This window comes from Ambystoma mexicanum, chromosome 9 (assembly GCF_040938575.1).
Source record: "Ambystoma mexicanum isolate Mex_15411 chromosome 9, UKY_AmexF1_1, whole genome shotgun sequence".
In the NCBI taxonomy this organism is placed as follows: domain Eukaryota; kingdom Metazoa; phylum Chordata; class Amphibia; order Caudata; family Ambystomatidae; genus Ambystoma; species Ambystoma mexicanum.
This window is the reverse complement of record NC_090931.1, coordinates 853,918,878-853,946,372: the sequence shown is the minus strand read 5'-3', so window position 1 is coordinate 853,946,372 and position 27,495 is coordinate 853,918,878. Positions and strand designations below refer to the sequence as shown.

The 27,495-nt window shown below is 45.2% G+C and overlaps 1 protein-coding gene across 1 annotated transcript in view; it reads right to left on the bottom strand.

Annotated features, from left to right (window-relative positions):
- Nucleotides 1-27,495, bottom strand: part of SPAG16 (sperm associated antigen 16) — a 2,683,085-nt gene that overhangs the window by 2,435,917 nt on the left and 219,673 nt on the right. The window contains exon 8 of the mRNA XM_069615929.1: nt 5,874-5,943. Coding sequence (XP_069472030.1) covers nt 5,874-5,943 — 70 coding nt within the window. The remainder of the gene's footprint in view (nt 1-5,873; nt 5,944-27,495) is intronic.

Here is a 27,495-nt window from a genome sequence, read left to right as displayed (position 1 = left end):
TGCTTCGCTACATCTCCCGCCAGGTCCAGCAATATACAAGTGAACAAACCAATATTGAAGAGTGTGCACAAGTGTGTCAAGCCTTTCTCCAAAAACAGCCTCTTTATCCAGGGCATAAGATACTTATTTGAAACACAGTGAGAAAGTGGAAGGAGCCTTGGTTTCATGGTCCTTTTGAAGTGGTCTACTCAACACCCACAGCAGTGAAAATAAAAGAACAACATGCATGGATACATCACTCCACGTTCACCGAGATACCAGCAGCACATCGGTAAGAGGAGGAATCACTTGATGGGAGGTATAAGCAAAATAAACATTAAGCACTATAATAAGGTGTCACAGAAGGCCCAAAATAGAGAGCGAGGATGGACAAAAAAAGAAGTGGGGGGTGGGATTAAAGAGAAAAGTGAATGTAAAAAGTATTATATTGTTTTTCATCTTTGTTTTCTGTCTCCTACTTCTTTTCTGGCATTTAGCACATGAGGATAAATTGGGTCCATTAGCTGGTGGTGATAGAGGGACAAGCACTAAGCGAAGTATAACTAGCCCAATAGAATTCTACAAAATTGTTGGGGAGGGAGTGGAGCTGGCCTCAGAAAATGTATGGCATGGGGAAATGAAGAAGGTGGGATGGGGTAGAACCAATGGTCAATACTATGTGTGCTCACTCATCCCACATCTCACAGGAACGCTGAATCAATTTTTGCCACAAGAGGTCACAGCAGAAGAGTGATAATGTCTGGTACATATGACCTTGTGCAGGACTAGGGGTATGTTCTAGGGGCATAAAGTGGAAGTAAAGTGGATTGATGAGGGGGAGGAGGATTATGAGGAAAACTTTATACAGCTACAAAGTATGGCCCAGGAAGAGAAGAGTACGCACATGGTTGTGGAATATGTAACAGAGGGGGCACAAAGGGGAAAACAGGTGCCCACTGTCCATAAACAATATACTACAAGGCCTCTATGGGGTATGATGCGCCATAGTGTCACACCAGACCCTTGATGCAAATCCAGGGTTCAGTGCTGAACAAAGGAAAGTGGGGAAGGGGAATTGCACAGTGGTTGGTGGGTTTCGAAGAAAGGGTGGTTAAGCAAATAAATGCAGAATGTAAGGAAATCCTGGAACAATTATGCACAGGCTTTCACATGGCTAAATGAAAATCCATGTAGATAATACATACAGCCGCTCACACAGTATTCTTTCTGTTTCAGAGCAAACAGAACAATAATGCTGGGATGAATACTGGTTGCAGGATGACGATGGAAATTGCAGCGATGCAAAAGGGGACTGCGGCTGTGATGGACCCCTGGTGGGCATGTGAAATTAGAGCATATGCCCAGCTACCACCAGACTTGGTTGTACTCCTGTGCAGACTTGATACCACTCAATGGGGGTCATTCCGAGTAGGGCGGTAAGGGTTAACTGTCACCGGTAACGAGACCGGTGCCGTTAAACCCTTACAGCCCTATTCCGAGTTCCCTTTGCGGGTTGGTACTTAACGCCTGCTTTTTGCAGGCGTTAAAAAACCAACCCGCAAAGGGACCTAGGAGCTAATTACGGCACCGTAATTAGCGCCTTCCCCATTCCCATTGAGCCCTATGGGCCAAAAATGGGAATGGGGAAGGGCCCATGGTGAATGGGGAATTACCGCCCCGCCAACCTTGGAATGGGGCGGTAATTCCGCCATTCACCATGGCGGAGTCGGAAAAATAACGGCGTCAACCAAGGCGCTAATAGCGCCTTTGTTAACGGCAGGGTCGGAATGAGGCCCAATGAGTTGTCTGTGTATAAAGAAAAAGTGCCAGCCGAAATACAAAGAACCAAACACAAGGTAACAAGGAAGAAAAAATCCAGCAGCAACCATATCTCAACGGAATCCACTAAGAGCCTAGAGAACATTCCACCCCATCTGAAATTGTTCAGCTCAGCATCTGTCTTTTTTTACTTCTCTCCTGCTAACTGGGATACAAGCTGCAGCAAATGCAAAGTGGTTGAAAATAACATGTTACAAACTACTTCAACTGGAAAATGAAACCAAAAAGGGACTAAACATGGTGCGTGAAGAACTACAGGCCCTACGATTGATGACCCTCCAAAATCATTTCGTTTTTGACCTTATGACGGCAATGGAGGGAGGAGTGTGCCATAAGATAGGGAGCATGTGCTGTACCACTAACCCGACTAACGATGCTGCAAATGGAACAATCACAGGCACAATAGAGGAAATAAGAACAATACACGAGAGAATGACAAAAGAATTACAAGACATTTTATCAGCAACCTGGCTGGGTTCATTATTCACCTGCGCACCCAAATGGCTTGTAGCAGCATTAAAGATAACGGTCCCTGTGCTCCTCGTGTTCCTTTTCACCACCTGCATCAGTCGCCAGACCATACATTAGTGTAAATACCACCAGCATAAGAACGGTTATATAATGATATTACAGGAAATTAAGGTCAAGGAGGTATTAGGTGAGGAACACCCCAGTATGAATGAGAATGAAGAAATAATGTTTACAGCACCCCCACCAGACTTGGAAAATTACAAGGCACTATGGGGAGAGTGTTCACCTGATGGGACAAAGATACTGATTTTTGGGCAACATTTGGATGGATATGAGGAGGTAGGGTACATGACGAGGGTAATAAGGGTGTGGGAAGCAAGGATTAGGGAAAAGGGAAGAAAGGGGAAGAAATGGCAATCAAAAGACCAATCAAAGGGGGGAATGTGTTAAAGGTGCTAATTCAGACGCATCTACCAGCTGCAAGAGTAAAGAAGGGTGACGTTGCGGGCAGCTACATGGGGAATGACACAGGCATTCTAAGCCACAGACACCCCATACAAAGGGATTCTCCAGGAAAGCGAGGGGCTAGTGATGTATTGGGTGTACACACAGTCAAGATACTGTCCCATGCTTAGCTAAAGGAGGAGGAAGGATAAAAATAGCACCATCATACACGCCACTGGAAATCCCTCGGGTGAGATGGACCTGGGAAACCTGGATCTGAACCACATGACCAGTAGTATCTATTTATTTATACCGCACCATAGCTTGCAGGCAGCAGGGTGAACATGAACACGCAGGACAACAGAGAGGTACAGGACAATAATAGGACAGTGAAATGCAAAGAGGGTGGGGCCCGAGCTGCTCATTAAAAGAAAGCCATCATACCTAATGCTGGGTTATGTAATTACAGGGCAGTCAGCCAAACTATCCGCCCCACATGGCAATGGGGAGGATGGCGCTGTACCAGTTTCCTGGTCACATGACTGCTGATGTCCATCAGCAGGCAGCTGTGGGAACGGAACACTGGCCGGAGTAGCGTTCCTGAGAGGACCAATCAGATTGTAAGTTCTTGTGCTCGGGCGAGGTGACCAGCCTCTAAAGTATTTACTACAGAATTCGCGAAGGTCATTATCCAACAGGTATCGTGTGATTGTCCCCTTTCCCACCAGCTGCAGGGTGTCTCGTGTTCCATTTTCAATGGTGCTGGCCAATGTCAGTGCATTAAAGTTCTGGCAGTCAGCACACATGTTACTTCAGTAATAACAAGTTGTTCCTGGGTGGAGTGTGAATAAATGTGGTAGCACATGGGGAGGCATTGTAATGGGTAATGGTTAAACTGTTTGCTTCAATTACGCTTCACTAATCAACAAACCTTGAGGAGGCAATGTCTACGAACCAATAGAATCCCTGGGAAACATAGAAAAAAGTGAACTCTGCAAGTGTTTCAATGTATGTCCGACCATTGTATTTCTTGGTATAAAACTATTGTTCGTATTCCATTCAGATGTCCGCCTTTCAATCAGAGCCTATCCACTGTTCTGCTATGTTCTGTTATGTTATGTTATTTGGCATTTATATAGTGCTCTATATATCATTGGTATTACCACAAAGCGCTGGTAGGTTGAACGCCCTCCGGGGGTTGTATTCCAGGTCAGTTGAGAGAATAAGGTGTTGTAGGGTGCTTGGGTGCACCAGTTATGTGTGCAGATGATGTAATTGCATCCTAGCATTAGGGGTGGTGGTATTGATCTCAGTTGAATGTTTGCAGTCTGGCGAGAGGACCCCAAAACTGGGTTCTGTCTGTGTTGGGCCTATAGGACACCTATGTGTGCAGCTAGGCCGGTTTGTCATGGGATATAGCTGCGTTTTATTAGAATAATGAGGTGTTTATATGTTAATGTTCATATGTGAGCAGCTAGGCCGAAATTGATTGAGGGGTATAGCTGCACTCTAATTGAGTGATGGTATAGAGAAGAGAGTAAGCACAGTGATATGGGAGGTGAGATTTTGGGTTGAGTTATGATCTAAAACATAGGTAACTAAATCACTTTCTAGTTGTGAGTCGAGCGAGTGAGAGCAATTTTAATTGTGCAGTGCATGCAAGTGAGTCAAATTGCAATCTCAAAGGGTACTTTCAAGATGTGAGTTAATGTAGCTTTCTAGATGTGAATCAATCTTGCAAGAACAATTCCCAAGCGTGTAAATAAATCACAGCATCATCATAGCGTACATCCTCTAGACAGTTGTCAGTTGTAACAAGATAAGTGCTAGGAGAACGACACAGGCAGGCGACGCAGACTAGTAAATACACAGTACTATCACAGTGAGAACTTTCTAGATTTGGTTCAATGCAATGCTAATAATTTCAAACAATTTTCTAAGTGTGAGTTGATGTAATGCTAATAATTGTAGCAATTATCTGACTGCGAAGATGACTAGTGGATTCATAGTACTATCACATTACAATCACTGAGAATCGTGTGGGGTAGGGAGATGCCCAGGTCTCACAATATGCCACGTTTCACCATACAATAGACAAAGATGTAGTCCACACCTAGACATGAGCATCCTGCAGAGTCGCGAAGAGGCCTGGGTTTCATAATACATTACATTTCACCATATAGAAGACAAAGATTGAGGCTATACCTAGATATGAGAGTCCTGTATAGTGGGAGAAATGTCTACGTTCCACAATAGGTGGGTCTTCACATATAACAGACAGAGATGGAGGTCACACCTAGATTGGAGAGTCATGCAGAGAGGGAGAGAGGCCTAGGTATCCTAATACATAAGGTTTCACCATACAATAGAGAAAGGGTGAGGCTATACCTAGATTTGAGAGTCCATGTTTGCTTAACATTCACAATTCTATCTAAGTGTGGTATCTGCCAACATTCACATCTCTATCCAAGTGTGGCATCTGTTATCATTCTCAATTCTATCCAAGTGTGGCAGGCTATGGTCTTGGGTAAGGTAATGTGGAGTGGCAGGGCTTTCTGGAGTAGAGTGATTGCTCTACTCCCCACCCATGCCACACTTACTTTTTTGTTGCTGCTGGTTAATGGCTGGACACTGACTTCCTCGGCTTCCCCTGCTGATACCTGCAGACACAACCTGGAGCAGCCAATGTAGGAGCTGCCCTTTGCCTCAGGGCCCTTAGCCCCAGGGGCTGCACGGGCAGAGGGTTGCCCTGGAGAGGTCAGTTATGACCTGGGTGAAGAACCAATCAGGGACGGTGGCCAGGTTGGGAGGTGGAGGGGTAACAGGAACAGATTCAGGAAGGAGATACAAGCACACAGGGGCCGGGGGGCTGCAAAAGTTTCCAAATACACTATTTTGGGCCAAAAGGAGGTTCGAGGGGCACGGGAGATGCACGCACACAGGCCGGTTTGATTTGTGCTCACCCAGCTGGAATAAACAACGTTGCTTCTTGCAAACAGTGTTTGTTCTACTTTTCGAGTATGCGTTTTTTTTATTATGCTCTAATTGGTGGACCCCAGACTACAATGGGAAGCACTTCCACTAAAGCGCAGAAGAAATGAAAGCAAGTGTACATTTATATATTTGGAGAACTACCATACCTTTTGACACAGGAACTTGAATGCCACGCCCAATTTCCAGAGTGCGTAAAGTCGCCTGCAGACCAGTGACCTACAGTTTGAAAAATATAGCATGGGTTAGTATAAATAATTTTCAGGCCTACATGAGGTGTGAGCGAGTTTATAACCTACATATTTTTCAGCAATGATCTCTTGCCTTTCTCTGCCTTCTTAAACAAATTTGACCCATGTTGCAAATTCCACATGGACAAACTGTAGCACAGTATCCTGGGGTAGCAATTTTTATCAATTAAAGAAAGCATGATAAACACAAAGAAAAGATCACTGAGTCTCTGTACAGGTTACCCGGATAAAAAACGTCTCCGCACAGATCAAAGGATTGCCAAGAAGCTGGTCACATTAACACACTGTGCACATTCATAGTATGGTAAGGGGAACCATGGATTTGACACATGGCATATTCACTACGAGTTGAAACATATACCACTCAAATCATGTGGAAAGACCCTTTTGTTAATAGCAATCACACAGATAGTATTTTCTTACATTGAGGACGTTGCACCCTCATATTTGCAGCCCCCTCAACCCTCTGGCACTGACCTGGTGCAGTCTTTTTGCACATCCACACCAGGAACAGTAGTGTGCCCGGCGCGTCCCCGACGCACGAATAGCCGCCATGGAAAGGGAGAAGAGACTGTACGTAGTTCCCTGCTACCCGATCCATGGTGGCCATTTTACTGTGTATGTTTTTTTTTCCAAGTTGAGAAACAGCAAACACATTGTTTCTCAGCTTTTTTTTAAAAAGAAAAACTATTACTACCCCGGTACAATGTGCCAGTGTACTAATAGTAATATAACCCTCGCAGGGGGGCATTATCAGGGCCGGCAATGCCCCAAGCTATTGTTAAAACCCTCACTTTGTTCTGGCTTCTAACTGGCCTGGGGCATTACCTGGCTCGGTAATGCCCCCCTGTGCGGGTTATATTGCTTAAGTAACAGAAATCATGTTGTCATTGTTTATATCAGCGGTATACCAAAACCATGTTTGATTGTCGTAGTCCGAGCACTAGCTGAGGGAACACCTGACTGTACAAAGTCAACGGTGTCCCATTTAAGTGTCAGCCTGTGAACCCAGCGACTTCAGCAGGGCTGCATGTTGCGCTGCATTTGCTTAGCATCCTTGAACTATCTGTTCTTAGGTGCTTTTCTTATCTGTGTCTTAAAGCCAAAACCCACAATTTGCCTAAAATATTGACTTGCATTCAAGAAAACAAAATGCAAACAACATTAATAATTTCTCTAGTACATTTCCATGATGACTGCTTGTTTGACATGTAAAAAGTACATTATGCCTAACTGAACATATTTGTTATCTTGCCGAACAAGTAGCTGCATGCTTGTATCGAACAATTACAAAAAGCAGCAGATGTCACAACGAATCATTTGAAGGGTCTATTATAGACAATAAAGCAGTCAGAGTTTACAAAGATGTCTTGTTGTTCCTTGTCGAGTGTAAGACAGTCCTGACTGCTAACGCTAAACTCACATCACTTTGCATTCTGGAACCTATAGGTCTTCATTTATAAAAGGGAAAATAACGCTACAAGAGCATTACATTAATTCAAAATGATACTAGTGAAAAGCCATGACTGGAATAATATCCTCTGTGCATATATTTAAAGAAATACGTGTGAATGATCAACCAGTGACAATAAGTGAGAAAGTGGGCAGTAGGTTGTCAACATTACTAGGCACATGGCTACTGTGTGGCAGAAGAGAAAACATGTTCTAATGCCCAGGTACAGCCAGGGACTTCTTTTGAGGGTGACGAAGGGTCTCCCTTGCTCACCCTTGCCAAAACAAAAAAAAGATTTCATCTTTTAAACTGGCTGTGGCAGCCCTCAGGCTCTTCTGCCATTTTTCAACCCCCTCACTGATCAGAGGAAGCTGCTTGTGTTGGGAGCGGAGGGTAGGTGGATTTCTGTAATCGAAGGTAGTCTCATGGAAGGACACACATACTGAGTTTGGTCGGTATGCTCTACAGCCTTCGAAGGATTACCAAAATGTGTTTTCTTTAAACTAAAACTACTTTAGTCTCCTCCTGCAGAAAGCATGTTGTACATAGAGCCAAACCTAAAACGGTGATACTGCAACCTTATTGGAACTTATTTCCCTCGAATGCCTTCAATTTCAGAGAATTGATAACCTTTTAAAAGGACTTCTGGACATTTCATGGCTTTCATCTGACTCCTTTACCTAGCAAACCATATTGCTCATCATACTTCTAGAACCCTAATCAGGGCATCAGGGCACAAGACCGAACCTCCTGTCCAGCACCCACTATTGTCTTTCTCTACTATGAACAAACTACATTGTGCTCAGACGTCCACCACACCAGAGATGCATAATTTGGCTCAGTTTACAATCTGATACAATCAAATACCAAAAGAGGAACATTGAGAGCTGAAGGGATAGCTGGCACAGCAGTTAATTCTTGGATGCATGTTTTCAGCATTTTCCTGTGCTGAAGCCCAGCTCGGTTAATGCCAAACACATGATGTAGCAGCAATGGCATGCTCCGAGAGTAATCAATAGTAAATATGGTCTGTGAGTTTGACTTTCAACTTGCAGTGATAAAACCAATGTGCCATGCATTAGGAAAACCGCAAGCCCACACATTCTACACTACAGGTTGCTGGATGCAAGGTTACACATTTGACCGAAATGCATAAAGATGGCATAGTACATTAGCTTTCGGGTAGCTTCAGCTGTAAATGTATTTATGGCAGAGGATTCATGCTTAAATATACAAAGTGCTGGATCACTTTACTTGTAAAACAATGTGCATCTATTCCAACAACCTGGAACTCTGGCCTTTATAGGCAAAACAAGATAATTCATGCTCATCGACATACAGGACCACACATTAGCTCTTCCCCAGGGCAGGTCCCACCCAAACTCTCACTAGGCATAATCATGATTGTGACAGAATCACGATAATGCATCTTCCTGGAAAATCTCGACATAGTCCCAAAACAGCAGTAGGGCATAGAGGCAAAAGGGAGGGCCGCCCTCGACATATAAGGTATGAGTGTGTGGAGTGTACCAATACCACCCAAATTAGAATTAAAAAGAAACAGGAAAAAAAAAATCACAATTCCACACACTGTTTGTGCAAGTCGATGAACCTACCAAACTACCAAAGAATAAAATAATAATAATAAATAATATCAAAGCCTGCCTGAAACCATTCCTTCTATGCCAAACACTCTGATGTGGGCATTTGCTAATGGCGAGAGAGTGAACTGGAGAGATGTAATTGTTGTGTCAAAAGGAAATCACGGCTGTAACGGTTCCATGTAATAATGTCGCCACAAAAATCTCGCCATGCAAAAATATCGCCGAAAAATTGACGTTTTTTGTGGCGACATTATTCCATTGAACATGCGGGGGACACCCCCGCAACCCCCAAACTTTTTCTTTTTAAATTTTTTTTTTGCCCCTGTCCCCATATATATGGTCACCCATATAATATCGCTGCGACCTTTTCCCGGCGATATTATTTACGGCGACTATATATATGGGGATAATATTACCTGATACCGCTGTAACTGGTGTGCACTTCTGCAGAACAAGCATTTTAACTGTTTCCATTCACTGCTGAGAAGTGTTTGACCGTTTAGTATCAAGGCTAACCCATTGTAACGCCACCCTTCCTTGCGGTACTAGGTACTCCAGTGTTACTCCTGTAGCACAAAAAAAAATTAGAAAGACCTGGTATTCAAAGGTGCCCAATGGATGGTGGTGCTGTCAGGCCAGATGCCCAGAGGAGAAGAACCAGAAAGTGATTGGTTATAGGTGCTGCATATGGCTCTGGTATCAGACACTTAATCTAACAATTACACCGGTGCCCCAGTTGGAATATTTATCCAGAGTCTCCCAAACACTCCAGTTTACATTCCTTGCTCTGGAAACGGGTTACCATGTTCATCACAGATCTCAAAATGTTCATTGGCTAGTGATATTTTGAGTGTTGGTAAGTAAGGTTGAGCGGTGTACATGTAGAGTATTGAGAGGGAAGTGAATTTGTATGCTTGGTTAGAGGCTTGAAACTTGAAATGTGTCCCCCGTTTTATCAGAACAGTGAACCCACATTGTTTAGGAACCGCAAAGGTTGTGTTTGTGTACATCTTACAAAGTTCAAGTTGCAAAAGCTGAGTAACCCTTTTGGCCAGGGAAATTCCTTGGCAATAGTACTGTAAGCACTGAGCCCAAGGAATACCTACAGAGACATCAGAAAGCTACGTATGAAACTGAAGTTTTGTTCTGGACATATATTGAACTCAAGTGTTTCTCACGATATTGGTTGTTCATACACCTTTTTCCGTTCCAGCAGCAACAGTTTGTCACCGGCCGTTTGACAGTGCTTTTTTGCCTTATGGTTGTTGGCGCTATACACACTGATATAAATGCTACATATGGTGATCCGTTCTTTTATGAAATGTATATCATATTACAGTGATATTGTAACCATATTTTTCTTAGTGTACGGGAACAATGCTATGTGATGCCATTTCCTGTTTTGTCAAGGGCTGAAAGGTCATGTGCCATCACCTCCCGTGATGTCACTTGGGGGCAGGGTCACATCACTTCCTGTGATGTCATCAGAGGTCAACGGTTGTGTGATGCAATGAAATCTCTGCTACCCGACATTTTGGTGAAATGACATCCCTCGGTACAGTATTTACCAAAGTGAACTGGGATGCATATCCTCTGAGGTCACTTCCTATGGTGTTGCGTATTTCATTTTGAATTTGTCCTCTAGCTAACTATGCTATAGTTGTCATGGCCACAGAGCAAGGACCACAAGCCCCATCACATAAAGGGTCCAGTTGGACATAGTCCTGGTGCCTTTTGGTGCCAGGACCATGAGAAAGTGTGCTCTGCACACTTTATTTCTAGTGCACGTGTTATTTCATCCTCTGCAGGGCCCCACCATGCATCCAGGTCGGGCGTGGCCATAGGAAATCATTGGACTGATTCCAGCAATACTATCTATCATCACCTGAAGCGCACCTTACCTGACTCCAGCAATAACATCGCCTGCAGCGCATCTTACCTGATCCTAGCAGTCACTGCCGTCGGAGCGCACCCTTACCTGTTCCGGATTTCCAATACTTACTCAGGAGCTCATCTCGGCCAGCATCCTTACGGTTCCAGCCATCCAATCATTGGACTGCATGTGCAGCATCTTCTGGGAGTGGCAGGGTGGAGCCACAAGGCAGAGCAAAGGGGCGTGGCTGGGACCAGGCTATTTAAGCCTGCCCTGCCTGCATGCCAGCGCTTCGCGTTAGTTTGCTCATAGTAGCGTAACGCTCACCTCCGCCTGAAGTGCACCATAGCTGATTCCAGCAACACCATCGCCAGAAGCGCATCTTACCTGATTCCAGCAATACCATCGCCAGAAGCGCATCTTACCTGATTCCAGCAGTGCCATCGCCAGAAGCACATCTTACCTGATTACAGCAATACCATCTATCATCGCCTGAAGCGCACCTTACCTGACTCCAGCAATACCATCGCCTGCAGCGCATCTTACCTGATCCTAGCAGTCACCGCCATCGGAGCGCACCCTTACCTGTTCCAGATATCCAATACTTACTCAGGAGCTCATCTCGGCCAGCATCCTTGTGGTTCCAGCCATCCATCACCCGCCGACAGATCTTTCGATAGCTGCTTCTTGCCTGACTTCGCCAGGCCATCCCTGCAGGAGAAAAGGATAAATACGTTTAGAAACAACATAAAGACATTACGCTAAGGTTGTGCGCAACACAATCCTCGCGCTGACCATAAAACCAAACATGCCATCTATTTGGGACATTGTAAACTCCTTAGGACTCCATTGGGGCTCGCTACCAGCACTGCGACACCGCTGGGCCTCTCATCATCTATTGTGGAGAAGGAAAGACATTACAAGGAATATGATTAATAGATCAAAAGACATTGCAAAAGAATACAGACAATAATCATTGTTGAGGAACACTTACCTTAGAAGTGGATCAGTCACAGCTGGTATGGGCTGCCACGCACATGGACCAGTGAAGGAACTAGGTCCAACTAAAGCGCCCCTGCACTTGAGAAGCAGGACGGAGAGCTCACCCTCATAAATAAACAGGTGAGACTATATGGGTAAACGCATGCTCACCACGTTCTGGGAAGAAAGGTTTGAGGGAAACTACAGCCATATCACAGCATTCTCACGGCCTCTCGTATTCTCACAGGGGCAGTATCAACAACCTAAGCAGTCCACAACGCAGGAGCAGGGGAAGAAGCCTGACCCAGGGGAGCCAGTTCCAGGGAGGGCTGCAACCGTGCCCCAACGTCCCCACAGAGAGCAGGTGAGCGTAACAATAGTGCTACTTAAAGAAGTCAACATACAAGCTCTGACACAACAATTGTAAGAACTTTAAAAAAAAGTTGAGTAGACATACGTGGAGAAAGAGGTGGAAAGCAACACTGTTTCCTTAATCTTGCTGCGCTGTGACTGCTGTTTGTACCAGACATTTGCTGCACACCATCAGTCACAATTCTAGAAGTGATGTACGTGTGCTAACTCTGTTCTCTGGTTGGCTACGGTATGTTGCAGGCATCTGAAACCTATGGCTCTTCAGATGTTTTGGACTACAATTCCCAGGACCCCTTACCATTGACTATGCTGGCTAGTGCTGGAGGGCGATGTAGTCCAAAACATTAGGAGAGTGAAAGGTTGCAGACACCTAGTATCATGAATAAACATAATTGTCCCTTTTATACATGGTCATTCATACCTTTTCTACCTCTGATTTCTGTCCATGGTCTGTCCATGAATCACAGCCATTTTGCCCATGGTCTCAGTCCATGTAACAGGTTTATACATGGATAAACAAAGTTGCCTACTTACATAAATGGTCATCACTGTTCCTTCTGCCCCAGTTATTGGTGTCTGTTGTCTTTCCATAAATCAGATCAATTACATCAATGAATGTTCCCTATCCATGTGACAGGGTATACAGGGACAAGCAACCACAGCTGATCATTGTCATACGTGGTCAGCCTTGATAGGGTCAATGCAATTTGATCATGTTTTGACCATGATCCATGGAGCTGCATCTAGAATTGTGCTCATACCTGTATTGCACAGATAATCAAGTCTTAATGTAGCTCCACATCGCTACTATCAACTCTAGTTCAGCTGTCAAACACTCCTCTGACTTCTGCCATCTCCTGGAAGAGCTTGATTTGGTTGCACTCCGTTCCACCGAGGATTGGTTCACAGCCAGCTCTGTCACAAGTTTCGACACTCTCCTTCCCGATGGCCACAAGATCCTCTCTGAACCCAGAACCAACCGTTCTGCAGGGGGTGTAGCTTTGATTTTCCCATAGTGTATCCCTGCTTATATCATTCCAATGCAGCAATACTCCTCCTTTGAATACCAGGTCTGCAGGCTCTCTATCTTTCCTGGCCTTTCTCTCAATGTGGCCACTATATACAGGCCACCTGACCAGGTCACCCTCTTCCTCTCTAAGTGGTTCGACCTCTCCTCCTCACTCCTTGCCTCCACGTCTCTCAACTGCTCCTCATCAGAGACTTGAACATTCATCTGGATGCTATCAGCCCTTCTTCAGGACTCTTTCGCAACCTCTGCAATTCTCTCTCTCTATCCTTCCCTCTGGCCCGACTCGCTCTGCAGGGCACACCCTGGATGTTCTGATCTCCTCAGACCTCCCCTTCCATAACCCTCTTGCAGTTTCTCTCTCTTGGAGTGATCACTTTCTCCTTTCTTCCCACCTCTCTCTCTCTTCGCCGCATGTCAGGCCCACTCCAGCACTGCCACCTACCTTTGAAGCGTGTGTCAGTTGAGGCTTTCGCTGCTACTTCCTCTCCGCCTCCTGCACCTTTGGCTGACTCATACCCTGACACAGCCCTCTCTAACCTTCATCTCTTTATCTCTTAACACTTTGGATGTCCTTGCCCCAGTCACGAGATCCGCTTGGAGCCCAAATCCAAGTGCAACTCTTGGTACGATTCCGACCTCACCGCCATTAAACGCAAGTATAGGATGGCGGAGAGGAAGTGGAAGGCATCAGGTGCACCCCCTAACAAACTGGCTTGCCGGCCTACACCGAAAGGCAGTACAGACTCTCTGTCCTCTCTAAGAAGAGAGCCTACATCCAAACCTGTATCTCTGCGGCATCTAACAACTCAGACAAACTTTTCAAACTCTGCAAGGTACTGGCCAATCCTGCTGCATTCTCTACCTCTCCTGTTCCCTCCCAATCCCTCTGCATGGCCTACGCCTCTCATTTCACTACTAAAACTCAGGACATTCTGTCCAGTATCTCTGTCTACATCCTCTTCCTCCTCCTCTACCACTCCTGGCCTGTCTGAGACCATCTCTCCTCCTCCTCATGCCTCCTTTCCCCTGTTCACCCCTGGCAATGTTTCTAGATAAGTCCAATCTATTAAAGTTTCGACAAAGCAGGTTCTCCCTGCTTATCCAGGGCCATCAAGAACCACATCAACACCCTTGCTCCAGCCTTGGCCAATTTCTGCAATCACTCCTTTGCCACTGGAACTTTCCCCTCCTCCTTAAGCACCCTCTTGTTTTGTTTTTGTTTTTTGTTTTTTTCTTTCTCTCTCTCTCTCTCTCTCTCCCTCGTTCCCCAGGGTCTAACCTCTCTCCTTGGCTTTTCAACCACTACCTGGCACCTCTTGCCCACCGCATCGCTACTTTCTGCTTCAATTGTCAATGTTATGCAGATGACACTCAGCTCTCTTTCAGGCTCCCCTCAGCCACCTCTGCTTCATCTCTCATACCAGAGTGGCCGGCCGCAATTCAAGAATGGTGTGCCGCCAATGATCTCTGCCTTAATGCCAGTAAGACGGAGATCATCCTCATTGGAACACCCGCTCAATATATATATATATATATATATATATCTCTGTGAGGCCAAGAACCTTGGTTTCATCTTCGACTCCACCCTCTCCTTCTCTCCTCATATCTCTGACATCTCTAAGAAGTCAAACTATCACATGCACCTCCTTAGAGGTATTCTTCCATTTCCCACTTTCCCAAAGAAACTCAGTATCTCCAGAGCTCTGGTCCTCTTTAGGCTGGACTATTGCAACAATCTCTTTTTAAATCTTCCTGCCTCTACTCTTCGACGGTTACAACTTATCCAGAACAGTATTGCGAGACTTGTCCTTGGCCTCAAGGCCAGGGACCGTATCTCTCCAGCTCTGAAATCTCTTCACTGGCTACCCGTGGCTGCAAGGATCAAGTTCAAGAACCCCTGCATCATCCACAAGGCTTTCTGGGGCCTGGGACCGTTCTGCCTCCAATTTTCTCTTCAAAGGAATCTTCCTTCTCAAGCTCTCTGCTCATCCACCTCCAACTCTCTGAGGGTCAGATGCTTCTCCAAGCAAAGAGGTGGGGGCAGATCTATCTCTTCGGTTAGGGCCTCCCTATGGAACAGCCTCCCTGCCTCTATCAAACATGAGCAGAACCACCTCCGGTTCCGGAAGCAACTCAAGACCTTTCTTTTCACTTCAGCTTTCTCACTTTCTCCCCCCTGCTGATACACCTGACTGCTCCACGCACTGATCACCCTCTGAACTCGGGCCCAGGCTCCTGCATGTCCAGTTGCCCTTGCACAGCCTCCGGGCTCCCCAGCACTTAAGGGTCTGTAGCTCAAACCATACAGTCCCTTCTCTCTGCACTTATGAGCCACCCTCTGGCTGCACTTGTGAGTTAACTGCACTTCCCCCCCAAACCTCCTGGCAGTTCTCCCCTTCTGTCTTCGCCGCACTTGCGTGATCAGAATGACCCAACACCTAGTAAGATTGTTATTTTGTCCTCCCGTTGTTTCCCCCTCCTTGTCTTGTCGCGCCTAGATACAGTTGGGTACAGGCACATTATAAATGCCACATCATATCATACACCATATCATAAAGCTTAAAGGTTGCTAATGTTTGTAAGGAAAAAGTGCGTTCTGGTAACTGAAAAAATAACAGCCACCGTTTTTCAGCAACTCCTCTGAGGAACCCCATATCTTAAAACCCAAACTTTCTAGAACTCAATTTAATGTCAGAACACCGTCAATGATTTCCCTTACGCTGCACCCACTAAAAATCTTGTTAATATAAATCCGTTTTTGACACAATTGGCGTAAATGTAAGCAGATTGCATAACTCGTATGCAGTGGATAGACCAGCGGCTACTACTGGCATGTTCCGTTCCCCAGACCTGAGCCCAACTGCATACCCACAATGCTTTGCACAATTCCAGCAGGTTACGTTTTCATTCCAACATGAATAAATACATTTCTAAAATAGTCGAAAGTGCCCATATAAATGTTTATTTCTGTGTAACACTGGGTCACTCTTTTCACTAAACAATTCAAAGTCATCCTAAAGTTGTTAGTCCTTCAAAGTTGTGCACCCGCAGTGTATATCGACTCAATTCAACAGACACACCTGATCGGGCATGAAGGTCAGCTTCCTATGTTTTTGCAGTGGCAGTATTTCCGGATGGAATCCTCTGGTATTATGGCCAGGGAAATTAGATGGCTGTTTTTACCAGCAATACTTACTAGAAGTGTGTTTTTTTTGGGATTACTTTTACTAATCGTGGTGATCTATGTTTATACATGGTTTTAACATTAAACCACACATTGTTCAAAATCCACAGGTAGAATGATAAAGGGGCAAACAAATACACCAGGTCATTCAAATGTTCACATTCATGGTCACCCAAGCTCTTCAGGATTGGGCCACGTATGTGCATAGTACCATGACCATCGCAAGACCATGGTTATGCATGGCCTTTCTGTGGTTGTCCATGTTTATCCAATATCTGTAGGATCCTGGACAGTCAATAAGTGTACATAATGCCACATGTAACAGCAGCTCATGGTGGTCCATGGTCTGTCGCCAAGATATTTATCATCTGTAAACCATGGCCTGGCCATGAATTTAAACACAAGGAAGGAATGTGAGCCACAGCGCATCCTTGGCTCCTGATGCCCAATCAGGCAGCAGCAAAGCCCGTGTGGATGTTCTGGCAAATCTCCCCCACCTTAATGGGCCCCAAATCGCTACACTAAAACAGAAAAGGTCTGACACTCATCACTGTGCAATCCAAAGGCCTCCCTTGCCATAGTTGTGAAAAACAAACATGTCCATAGGCAGTGCTTTTATTGCATGTTTTTCTCTTGAAATGTAGATGCACCCACACAGCGTGGTCTGGGACATCACATTTGCTGCAGGAAAGCCTCCTTTGGTATTCGAATGCACACAGCGCATATTTGTTGGTGCAGTTCACACACTGACTGTTCAAAAAAGACTTAACACTTGATAAAGTACTGCAAGATCCATGCTCAGAAGGTTATGTGGTTTGGTGCAGAGCAGCAGAGTGCTGTGAACGAGCCATCAAGTTGACGTAGCGTGAGCACCCCCTGCTGGCTGCAGAGAGGCTGCTGGTTATTATGTGTCTGCAAGGGGAAGCTGTGGGAAAAAGGCATGGGTGTGTGCCTATATTTAATATATAGATAGATACACATTCTTGAAAATGGACAGTATAGGCTGCGTTTGGAGTTGGCACAAAAAAACTCAACATAAGCATTATGAGCTGCTAATGTGCCTTTGCTGTTATCTTTTTTGCTCATGCCCTGTGGGAACTGTCAGCTTGAGTACTGTGTATGGGGCAACCCAGACACAAATGCCTTAGAAGATTCCTATAAATAGCATCTAAGAACTTGTTAGAAACTAGTGAGATGTTGGGAACATTTCTAAGAACTTTATAAGAAGTCATATGGCACCCAAATATGTATTAAATTCGTATTCCTATAATGTCTCTATGTATCCCTCTGTATTGCCCTTCCCTCAAGTCCCCGTGATGTTGCTGTATGCCCCACTGTGCCCATGTATCGCTGTGTACTCTGCCTCCCTGTCCCCGAAGATGTCACTATATAGCCCTCTACGGCCCCCTGCTCACGAAATGTCTATGTATCCCTCTGTATTGCCCTCCCCTCTAGTCCCCGTGATGTTGCTATATGCCCCACTGTGCCCGTGTATCGCTGTGTACCCTGCCTCCCTGTCCCGCATGATGTCGCTATATATCCCTCTACGCCCCCGTTCAGTGGCTGCAAGCCGAGCCCTCCGTCTCCCTGTGCCCCTTGTGCACGTATGTTGCTGTGTACCCTTGCCCTCCGGTTCCCGTGATGCAGCTATACTTCCCTGCGATGCAACTATATATCCCGTGATACAGCTATATACCCCTGAGTATTAACCCGTCTAGTCCCGGTGATGTCGCTGTGTACCCCACAGCGCACATGCAACGCTGTGTACCCCTGCCCCCATCTCCTGTGATGTCGCTATGTATCCGTCTGTACTGCCCTCCCCTCCAGTTCCCGTGATGTTGCTTTTTGCCCCTCTGTGGCTCTATTTCGCTGTGTGCACTGACTCCCTGTTCCCCATGATATCGCTATGTATCCCTCTACCCCTTGTCCTGTTACTGTAAGCTCAACCCTCTGTCTCTCTGTCCCCCTTTGTGCCCATCCACAAAGCACATGCACCGTTGATGAACTATCATTCACTCCATAGCATATCACTATGCTTACGCTCTACTCTACATCATCACACAATTAGAGTACAGCTATACCCTTGATAACTTCAGTGTAGCTGCTCACATACGAACACTACCCCATAAAAACCTCACCACTCTAATAAAACGCAGCTATATCCCATGACAAACCGGCCTAGCTTCTCATATTAGCGTCCTACAGGCCAAACGCAGCCAGAACCCAGCCTGGGTGTCCACTCACCAGACTGCACACATTCAACTAATATCTTCACCACCACACCAAATGCTAGGATGCAGCTACCATCTGGCTATTACATCAGCTGCACACATAACTGGTGCACACACGCACCCTATGACACTAACCATCTCTACTGACCTGGACTGCGGTCCCCGAGGGCGTTCAACTGGCCAGCGCTTTGAGGTCACACCAATGATATATAGAGTGCTATATAAATGCCAAATAACATAACATTAAATCGTATGAGTTTGAAATAGGATTTATGTAGGATCTTAGAAAATTCTGATAAGATACTATAAGAAAATCACTAAGAAATTGATTTATGGGAAGGACCGAAGGGCTTGTAATCATTAAGCAGGATAATATTGATCTCTTTCATTAAATGAGTGGTAAAATCATCAGTGCTGTCCTTGGTTATGTCAAACTCAATGGCAATTGCGCATTCAGCAATTTCATGCGAGACATCATGAACACAGCATGGCAGGGACGAGCTATTACCATATGAATGGCACATTTTTAGTGGCTTTTAGGTTTTGTATTATAACCATCAACGCTCCTCAACCCAAGATGTTTCAGTTAATCTAACAGGTTTTTATAGCAGAAGGTTAACCATAACAGTATATGCAGTTAGTTTCTTATTGCAGTGACGACTGTACTCCTAAATCATAGTCTGCTCTCCTAGATATTTAGGGGATGCCATTGCCAGGACAGCAGCATGCAAAAATTGTATTAAAAATAAATAAAGATGGGCGCATGAATGCATTGCCCGATCAAGACCTCCCCCAGGACCTCCTTTGTGCATGTTCCTTGACGAAAGCACCAGTCCTTTTAGGAGCATGGACTAGATTAGTGGAGACAGATTGAGGGGCATATGTAGCAAAGGCAGGAAAGGGGGCATTTGTTCAGGAGTTCAAAGTCACTAAAGTGAGTAACTTTAACTTACTACTATATTCCACACCCTTATCTCCATTCGCATGTGAGATTTAATTGCAGGAAATAAATGAACCTGAAAACGGGGATGGATTTACAAAACTCCTGAGATAGGTCTGCCCGACCTGTGCATCCACTTGCGAGCTTGAGTCTAGAATGTAATTCTTGCAGAATGTGTGTGCCGTGTTCCAGAGTCGCCTTACAGATTTCGTCCAATGGAACATGTTTTTGGATGCCCAACAATGCTGTTTTTGCCCTGAATAGGTGAGCAAGTAAAGCCCTAGAAGGAGGACCCCTCCTCGGTTTGTAATTATCCGGAATGCAGCCAACACTCCAACAAGCTCGAGTAAGCTAGGAAGATTGGTGAAGGACTGCTGTATAAGAGATCTTAGGACCGAATAACTTTTGTACTCTCCAGGTAACATTTGAGAGCAGTAGCCATGGCCAAATTATGTAGAATGTACTCAACTTCCAATTGAGGGTCCTGAAAGAACACTGGCAAGACAATCTACTCGTTGATATGAAATTCTGATGCCACATGGGGATGCGTATGCCGTGCAGCCGTGCACCGGTTGAATTTCAAATAAGGCTCCGATAGACATAGAGCTTGCAGCTGGCTGTCAGGACACGTCGATATGAGAGCTACCAAAAGTGCAGTTTTCTATGACACTACAGTGAGCCCCACTGAGGCCACAAGTTCAAAAGAATTGTTGGGGATTATGGAGAGAACTATGCTCAACCCCACCACGGTTGTGGCGATCTAACCGGGGAATGAAGCTTAAAAGCCTGTTAAAGTGACTACCACTGTGTTAGGTGGGGGGAATTGTCAGAACCAACAGTGAGATAAGTTGCAATGGCTGACAGATAGATCCTGCTGCAGTAGTTTGCCAACCAGTAACAAAGGACAGAACCGGGTCTTATGATTCCCTATTAGGGTAGTTACTGCCATTACCAGCACACCAGTGACAACATACCATCTACCAGCTTTTGTATTGAGCTTTGCTGAATGTTTACTGACCACTTTAATGATCTATGTTTTCCTGTGAGCAGGGACCAGGGATGGGTGAATACAGAGACTTTGCCACTGTGAAATAAGATCCCTCCTCAGGGGATGAGGAAGTAGAGAGGCTGAAGCCAGCTTCAGTAGGTTGCAAAACCAAACTCTATTTAGCCATCAAGGGGTAGCAAGATCAGTTAACAGTTTCATGTATGTCTGTTTACACACTACTCCAGACAGTGGGAGATCCAGGTGGGGTGGGGTGGGGTGGGGGGCTCGGTGGGTATGTGTGCCCAGGACGGGAGGCGAGCATCTCCCAAGGAGTCTATCACCAGACCTCTCCAGAAAGCATAAAAAGAGCATTTCCTATTGTATCTGCATTACAAAAAGGTGCAGAAGGTGGTAACCTAATATTGAGAAGACTCTCTGAACCAATGGATGGGGTGGCTCACCTTCATGAGAAGTCTGCCTCCATCTGTTGAGATTATCCGCTTGCACATTGAGAGCTCTGCGGCCAGATGAATTGCCACTGGATAAGTGTCATGTGCCACCTACCAGTGCCAAATGTTTTAAGATAACCAACATAGGAGGCAGAGATCTAGTACTTCCTTGTTTGTTCTGGTAAAACAATGCTGTGATGGTATCCACAAAGATCCTCACCCATTGGCTTGCAATGGAGAAAATGAAGGCTTATAGTGCCAGAAAGATCACTGTGTGCTAGCAGGTATATGCAGGCTTCCCTGTCATATGAGCCCCATAGATCATACACCTGACAATCACCATCATCACACCCAAACCGATCAGAGATGAGTCTGTTGCAATAGAAATGGAGGCTTAGGGAGACAGAAAGGGACCACCATCAGATGCTCACCTTCCATACACATTTTAATGCCATGTTGACCAGGTCTGAGATTTGTAAAACAAATTAAAAAACATTGTAGCTGGGTATGCTGCTAGCTGCATTTGAGTCACGCATGTGAAGTATAACATAGGGGACCACCATAAAGCCATGAGCCCCAAAGCCTTCTGAAGAATTAGAGCCATGGCATGAAATACTTTGCACATCTGATAGCAGACTTCACAAATCCTCGCTTTAGGAGGGAATGGTCTGCAAAGGGAATTGTCCTAGATTAGTGCAGCGTAGAGAGTATGGGAAGGAGTCAACCGACTTCTTGAAATCACAAGAAAGACACTACACAATCACCAAATTCATTGAAGTTTGTCAGAAGGCAAATACTGCTTGCAAGGAAGAAGCCTAGAACAAACAATCATACAAATAGGGGTAGATGTGCACATTATGGCTTTGTTGAATAACTTGGAAGAAGTCCAAAGGGAAGGACCTTGAGTTAGAAAAACTGGCCCTGTGCAGCAAATCTGGAAAACCTGTACTGAGAATCCAAAGTCGGTATTTGTATGTAAACCCCCAGGAGGTCTATAGCAGGCATCCACTTTGCCCTTCTGGAGAGCTACAAGGATCTGGAACGAAGCAACCTTCTTAAACCTCTCGACTGTGGGATACCTATTAAAATTTGACAGATACAAGATTGTCATTCTCCTGCCTCGTATTAGTGTTCAATTGCGAGACAAGAACTCCTCTGACATTCAAGATTGAGAGGCACACCCAGTGGTCTTGATTTTAGTCAGTTTGAAAATGTCCTCCTGATTTAATGAAAGAGGTTGAGAAAATGGGGACAGTGGGATAATGAAGTCGAGTGATGAAGGGGAAGCCTGTAGTCCACACCAGCCACCAAGATGGTCCAGTCTTGAGAGGAATTGGTCATCCTCACTGGTGTGAAGCCTAAAGTGAATTGTGAGATCTGTCTCAAAAACTTAATGTCACAGGCTGCCATAATCACCTTCGCATTACCTTGTCTGAGGTGCAATGTGCTGTATGTAAATGTAATCTGAAGTGGTCTTATATAGTACCCTTTGACCATTTCTGATGGCCGTGATGCATGTGGCCCAGTGAGAAAAGAGGGAAAGGAAGATTTTTAGTGGCCTAGTGGGAAGAGACAGATGCAAAACCTGTGATGTTGATGGGTACAGGTCAGCAGTATCAGAAGCCTAGTTCAATTGTGTTAGGAGCGGGCTCATGGTGTGTTCCACTATGATTTGTACAAGGACCTATAAAGTACCATGTTGCTACAGCTCAGTGCCCAGCATTCATAGAATCTGTAACCTCTGGTGGAAGGTAGAGTATGCAGAGTTTTCAGGTTCCAAGTGTAGCAGTTACTGGTGATGGCGAGACGAGAGGTTGCTGCTCAAGACCCTCTTACTTAATAAAGGGTTTTGCTACTCACTACTGCCTCCTGAAGTTTCATTCCTAACAACTGGTGACAAGATGGTTGGGGGCAGCGACCACCAGGTCATTGGCGGCTTCCTAGTGCTCTTCATCACTCCGGAGCTCTGTGCCATTGCGAGGTTCTGATTCTGGGCAGGAGGAAGATGAACGTCTGGCGGAGGTGTCTGCTGACCCGTGCCAGTGTCTTTTTAGCAGCTGTGGGCTTGTGGAGGTGCCCAAGAGCCTAGGGAACCATGTCATGAGCTGGAAGTCAGTTGGAGCTCGATCCAGAAGAACTGTATGAGGCAGTAAGTGCGCCTGTGACGCAACGTTCCCCGCTGTGCATCGGCACTGAAAAGAGGTGGGAGAGGAGGCTGTGACATCCTCTCGAGTGTTTAGAGGAAGGCACCCGAGAGCTCGAGTAAACGTGCAGCCATCTTGGTGGCCAATCCACATGGCACTAATCAGCATTGCTCTCCTGCATCATTTTTGGATTGGTACATTGGGATTAGTACTGTGCACTGTAGTTTTGCACTCTTCTTCGTCCCAGTACTCTGTGGGGGCACATTAGGCTGGTGCACATTAACAATGTGGATGTTTGCCAAATATTAATAGCTTGATTAGGGATCTACATCCCATATGCTTCCTGTTTGGCACTCAAACTATGTACCTAAGTGACAAAAACAGTTCATTGTTTTCTCCTGCTATTGTGAAGACTATACAGTATCATGGCCAATGGACAAGGGACAGTGTTTTTCTTGCCATCACCTGGTGAGCCCAAGGTACAATTGGCAGATTGGAGAGACATATTTACAAAATATGTTCCGACAGTGTTTGCCACCAATTACTCGACTGACAGGAAAGAGGCCTGACTATTTAATTGCCTCAGGTCCGCAGGCCAAGAGGTGCTTAAGAAATTGCCAGACTGGTGGTACTATGAGGTGCAAGAAAACAGAATTATTGCGCGATATAATTTTTTTCCACCAGGGAACAGAAAACAGTTTTGACAGGCTTGGTTGTTAAATGACATTTTAACCATTGTCAAGATGAACAAATTCGGGATTAATTAATGATCAAGTGCATCAATGAAAAGATCAGGGAAGAGATGTGGAGAAAGCATGATCCAACTCTTGATAGGGCAATTGAAATTACAAAGAACATTGAACACACAGAATTGTGCATCAAATAATTATACTCCGAGAAGAGTGGTGATGGTCACACGACAAGGCTGGATGATGGTATGGTCAATACAGTGACCAGGGCAGCTCAGAAGCAATGGGCTGGTAATGTAAAGAAAGAAGAATAAAAAGGGAAGGATGTATTTGAAGAAAGTGGTGTGATGACCCATCTGTGGCGTCCACCTAAGGTAGAAGCAAGAAATCTGCAGGGGAGGAGTTGCTATCATTGTGGAAGTGGAGGTCATCTAGCTAATGACAAGGAATGTGTAGCAATGCACATTATTTGTCGCAAGTGTGGTCAGAGAGGGCACCTGGCCTGGTGCTGCAAGAAATTCAAAGCTTATAGACAGATGCGGGAAGTATATGAGGAGGATGATGTAGTTGATTATGAGGCAATGGGAAGATAAGTTTCCCCCACTGTTCAAGCAGTATCAGGAAAAGTGAAAAGGAAGAAGCCATTTGCAATGGTTTCTATAAATGGGGTGCAAATACCCATGTTGATCGATAGTGGGGCATACTACACTCTTGTACGTGTACAAGCATGGAAGGATGAATTTAAGTGCAGCATTCTAGAGGAGCCGGAGGTCAGAGCAAATGTTTATGGAGATGTCACAGTAGATACAATAAGCCAGTTTGCTGATAAATTACAGTTTAGAGGGTTAAGAGCGACTGGTGTTGTGTACATAGCAAGAAAAGGAGGCACACTACTTTCATGGGGTGATCAAGTGGAATTTGCCATGAAGTTGGATCCCTGTCACCCGGAAGAAGTTCTGACACTTCAGGGGAACGAGAACATAAACAATGGTTTGGAGGTCTCGTTTTGGTTTCCGGGGGTTTTTGAAAAGAAACTGGGTTGTCTCAGAGGATTTGTTTATTGCATAAGACTCAAGCATGGGGAGGTACCAGTGTCAGCATAAAGTGAGGACGCTGCCTCTGGCATTGCGTAAAGAAGTGGAAGTGGAGATGAAAACAATGGAAAAGGAAGGGATAATTGAAAAGATTGAAGCCTCTGAATAGGTCAGCCCAATTGTTGTAAGGAAGCCCAATGACACTGTATTGTATTGACCTCAGCAATTGCAATAGTAATGTGGTGGCTGAGAGATGTCCACTTCCTAGAATAGATGATTTACTGGCCGGAGTGGCTGGTGCACAAGTGTCCTCTATTCTAGACTTGAGAGCAGCGTACCACCAAATTGAACTTCATGAGGATTCAAAGGAGTTCACATCATTTATAACACCTATTGGATTATTTAGGTGCAGAAGGATGCGTTCAGGCTTGCATCAGTGGTGAGTGCATTTCAAAATGTCATGCATAAGTTGTTGGGGAATGAAATGGGAGTGTTGCTCTATCAAGATGATGTGCTGGTGTGTCAATGGAGGAGCACGATAGTCGGTTAGATAGGGTGCTTGAGATTCTGAAGGAAGCAGGCTTGACAATAGCCATGAGAAAATGTACTTTCAGAGTGGACATATCTTGGTCATGAAGTTACGGGACAGGCAGTAAAACTGAAGATGACAATGTTGGTGATTAAGAAAATGCTAGAACCCAAAAGTAAGAGTGATGTGGCATGTGGCATAATTTTTAGGGTTAGTAGTATTCTACAATAGGTTTGTTGAAGGGCTTGCGGCCAAGACAAAAAAACATGAGAAGGCTTACAAAAAAAGGTGTGGTGTTTGATTAGAACGATGAATGTGCCAAGGAATTTAAGGGAGTCAAACGTTGCATAGTTCAGGCTACACTATTGGTAGATTTCAGGGAAGGACAGAAGACAGTGATTTACACTGATCTGAGCGATTGTCGTCTTGGTGCAGTGCTTTTGCAAGAGAATGATGGAGAGCTATTGACCATTGCCTTTGCCTCGAGAGTACTCAAGGAGGTGGAAAGAAGACATTCTGTGGTGGAAAGGGAGGCAATTTGTTTGTGTGTGTGGGCAATCAACAAATTAAGGATGTATGTGTGGGGGTGAGAATTGAAAGTCAGGACAAATCATAAACCTCTTGTTAGTATTTTCAACAGAGGCAATTGGAAGGAGTGTCAAGGAGAAAAATCAAATGGGTGAGCAATTTGCAGGGCTTGCATATCCCCAGGTGAGGGAAGAAGATGCTGAAATTGAAGATGAAATTGAAGGGCTTTTTCAAGTGCAGGAGAGTATCAAGCAAGTGGAATGGGATGAAGTGTGTTCAAGACAGGGGAGATTTATCAAGCCATGTTGGAATTGGTACAATTGAATTCCAACATCTGTGGTGAAGAGAATGTCAGGGATTACAGGTGAGTGAGCGATGAGTTGTGCGTGAGGTGGTTATTTGTGCAGGGGGTTGGTGGTTCCTGAGGAGATGAGAAGTGCTGTTAAGAACTTAGAACATAGAGGACATTTGGGTCTGGCAAGGACCAAAGTGTTAATAAGAGCAGACTGTATGCATAAAGAGGTGGAGACTATGGTGAAGGATTGCATGGAATGTGTGAAAGGGGACAAAAGACTTCAGGTGTGCAAACCGCCCATGAATGTGCAGGAGTCTCCCGAGGTGCCTTTGGATGAGGTAGCACTGGATTTGTTGGGTCCATTTAACATTAAATGATCCAGAGAAACATACTTATTGGTGGTCATGGACATGCTATCCAAATGGACCTAACCTTGTGTTTTGAAAGATGTGTGTTCCAGCAGCATAATCAGGTTTCTAGAACCATTATTTTGGCGAGAAGGTTTTCCATGTAGGTGTCCATAGGTCAATGGTCCGCAGTTGGTGTCAAAAGATTGGTGTCAAAGGCGGACTGATTGTGGGTTGTGACTCCCTGCAGGCTGATTGGGCCTTTGGTGAAGCTAAAGTGCCTATTGGGGACAGGCAGGCTTTAGCCGCTCCCCTAATTCAAAGGCCCACTTCCCAGCCTGCCGCCTTCTTTGTTTGCATGCTGGCCTCTTCACTGGAGCATATTGTGTAGGTTTCCTCCCTCTTACCATCCAGATGCATGCCTGGAGGCTCTGCTGCCTGCTGCTTCAATGCCCTGCACACAGTTAGGATGTCAATAGACCTTCAGAAATTGTGCGACATCTTTTATGTGGATTCTTTAGTGAGAAAGTGAAGGAATAAGAAGTACTTTTTTATTTAGAAAAAAAAAGGAAAAAAGAAGATGATTTATTTTGAATTAAAGCGTGTTTTTTGCTGTGCTTCCTCGCTTGATTTCCTTTGTGCCCATTGATCTTGGGGCCTGTGTGCTGGGATCTCCTAATTCTTCTGTGCCTTTTCTTGCCATCTTGTGGCATTTCCAAGAAGGCCGCTGCAATTTTTCTACCTACAAAGGCTGCCTGATTGTGTGCTGCGACTCCCTGCAGGCTGATTGGGCTTGATGAAGCTAATGTGGCCTATTGGTGACCGGCAGACTTCAGTCAGCCCCCTGAT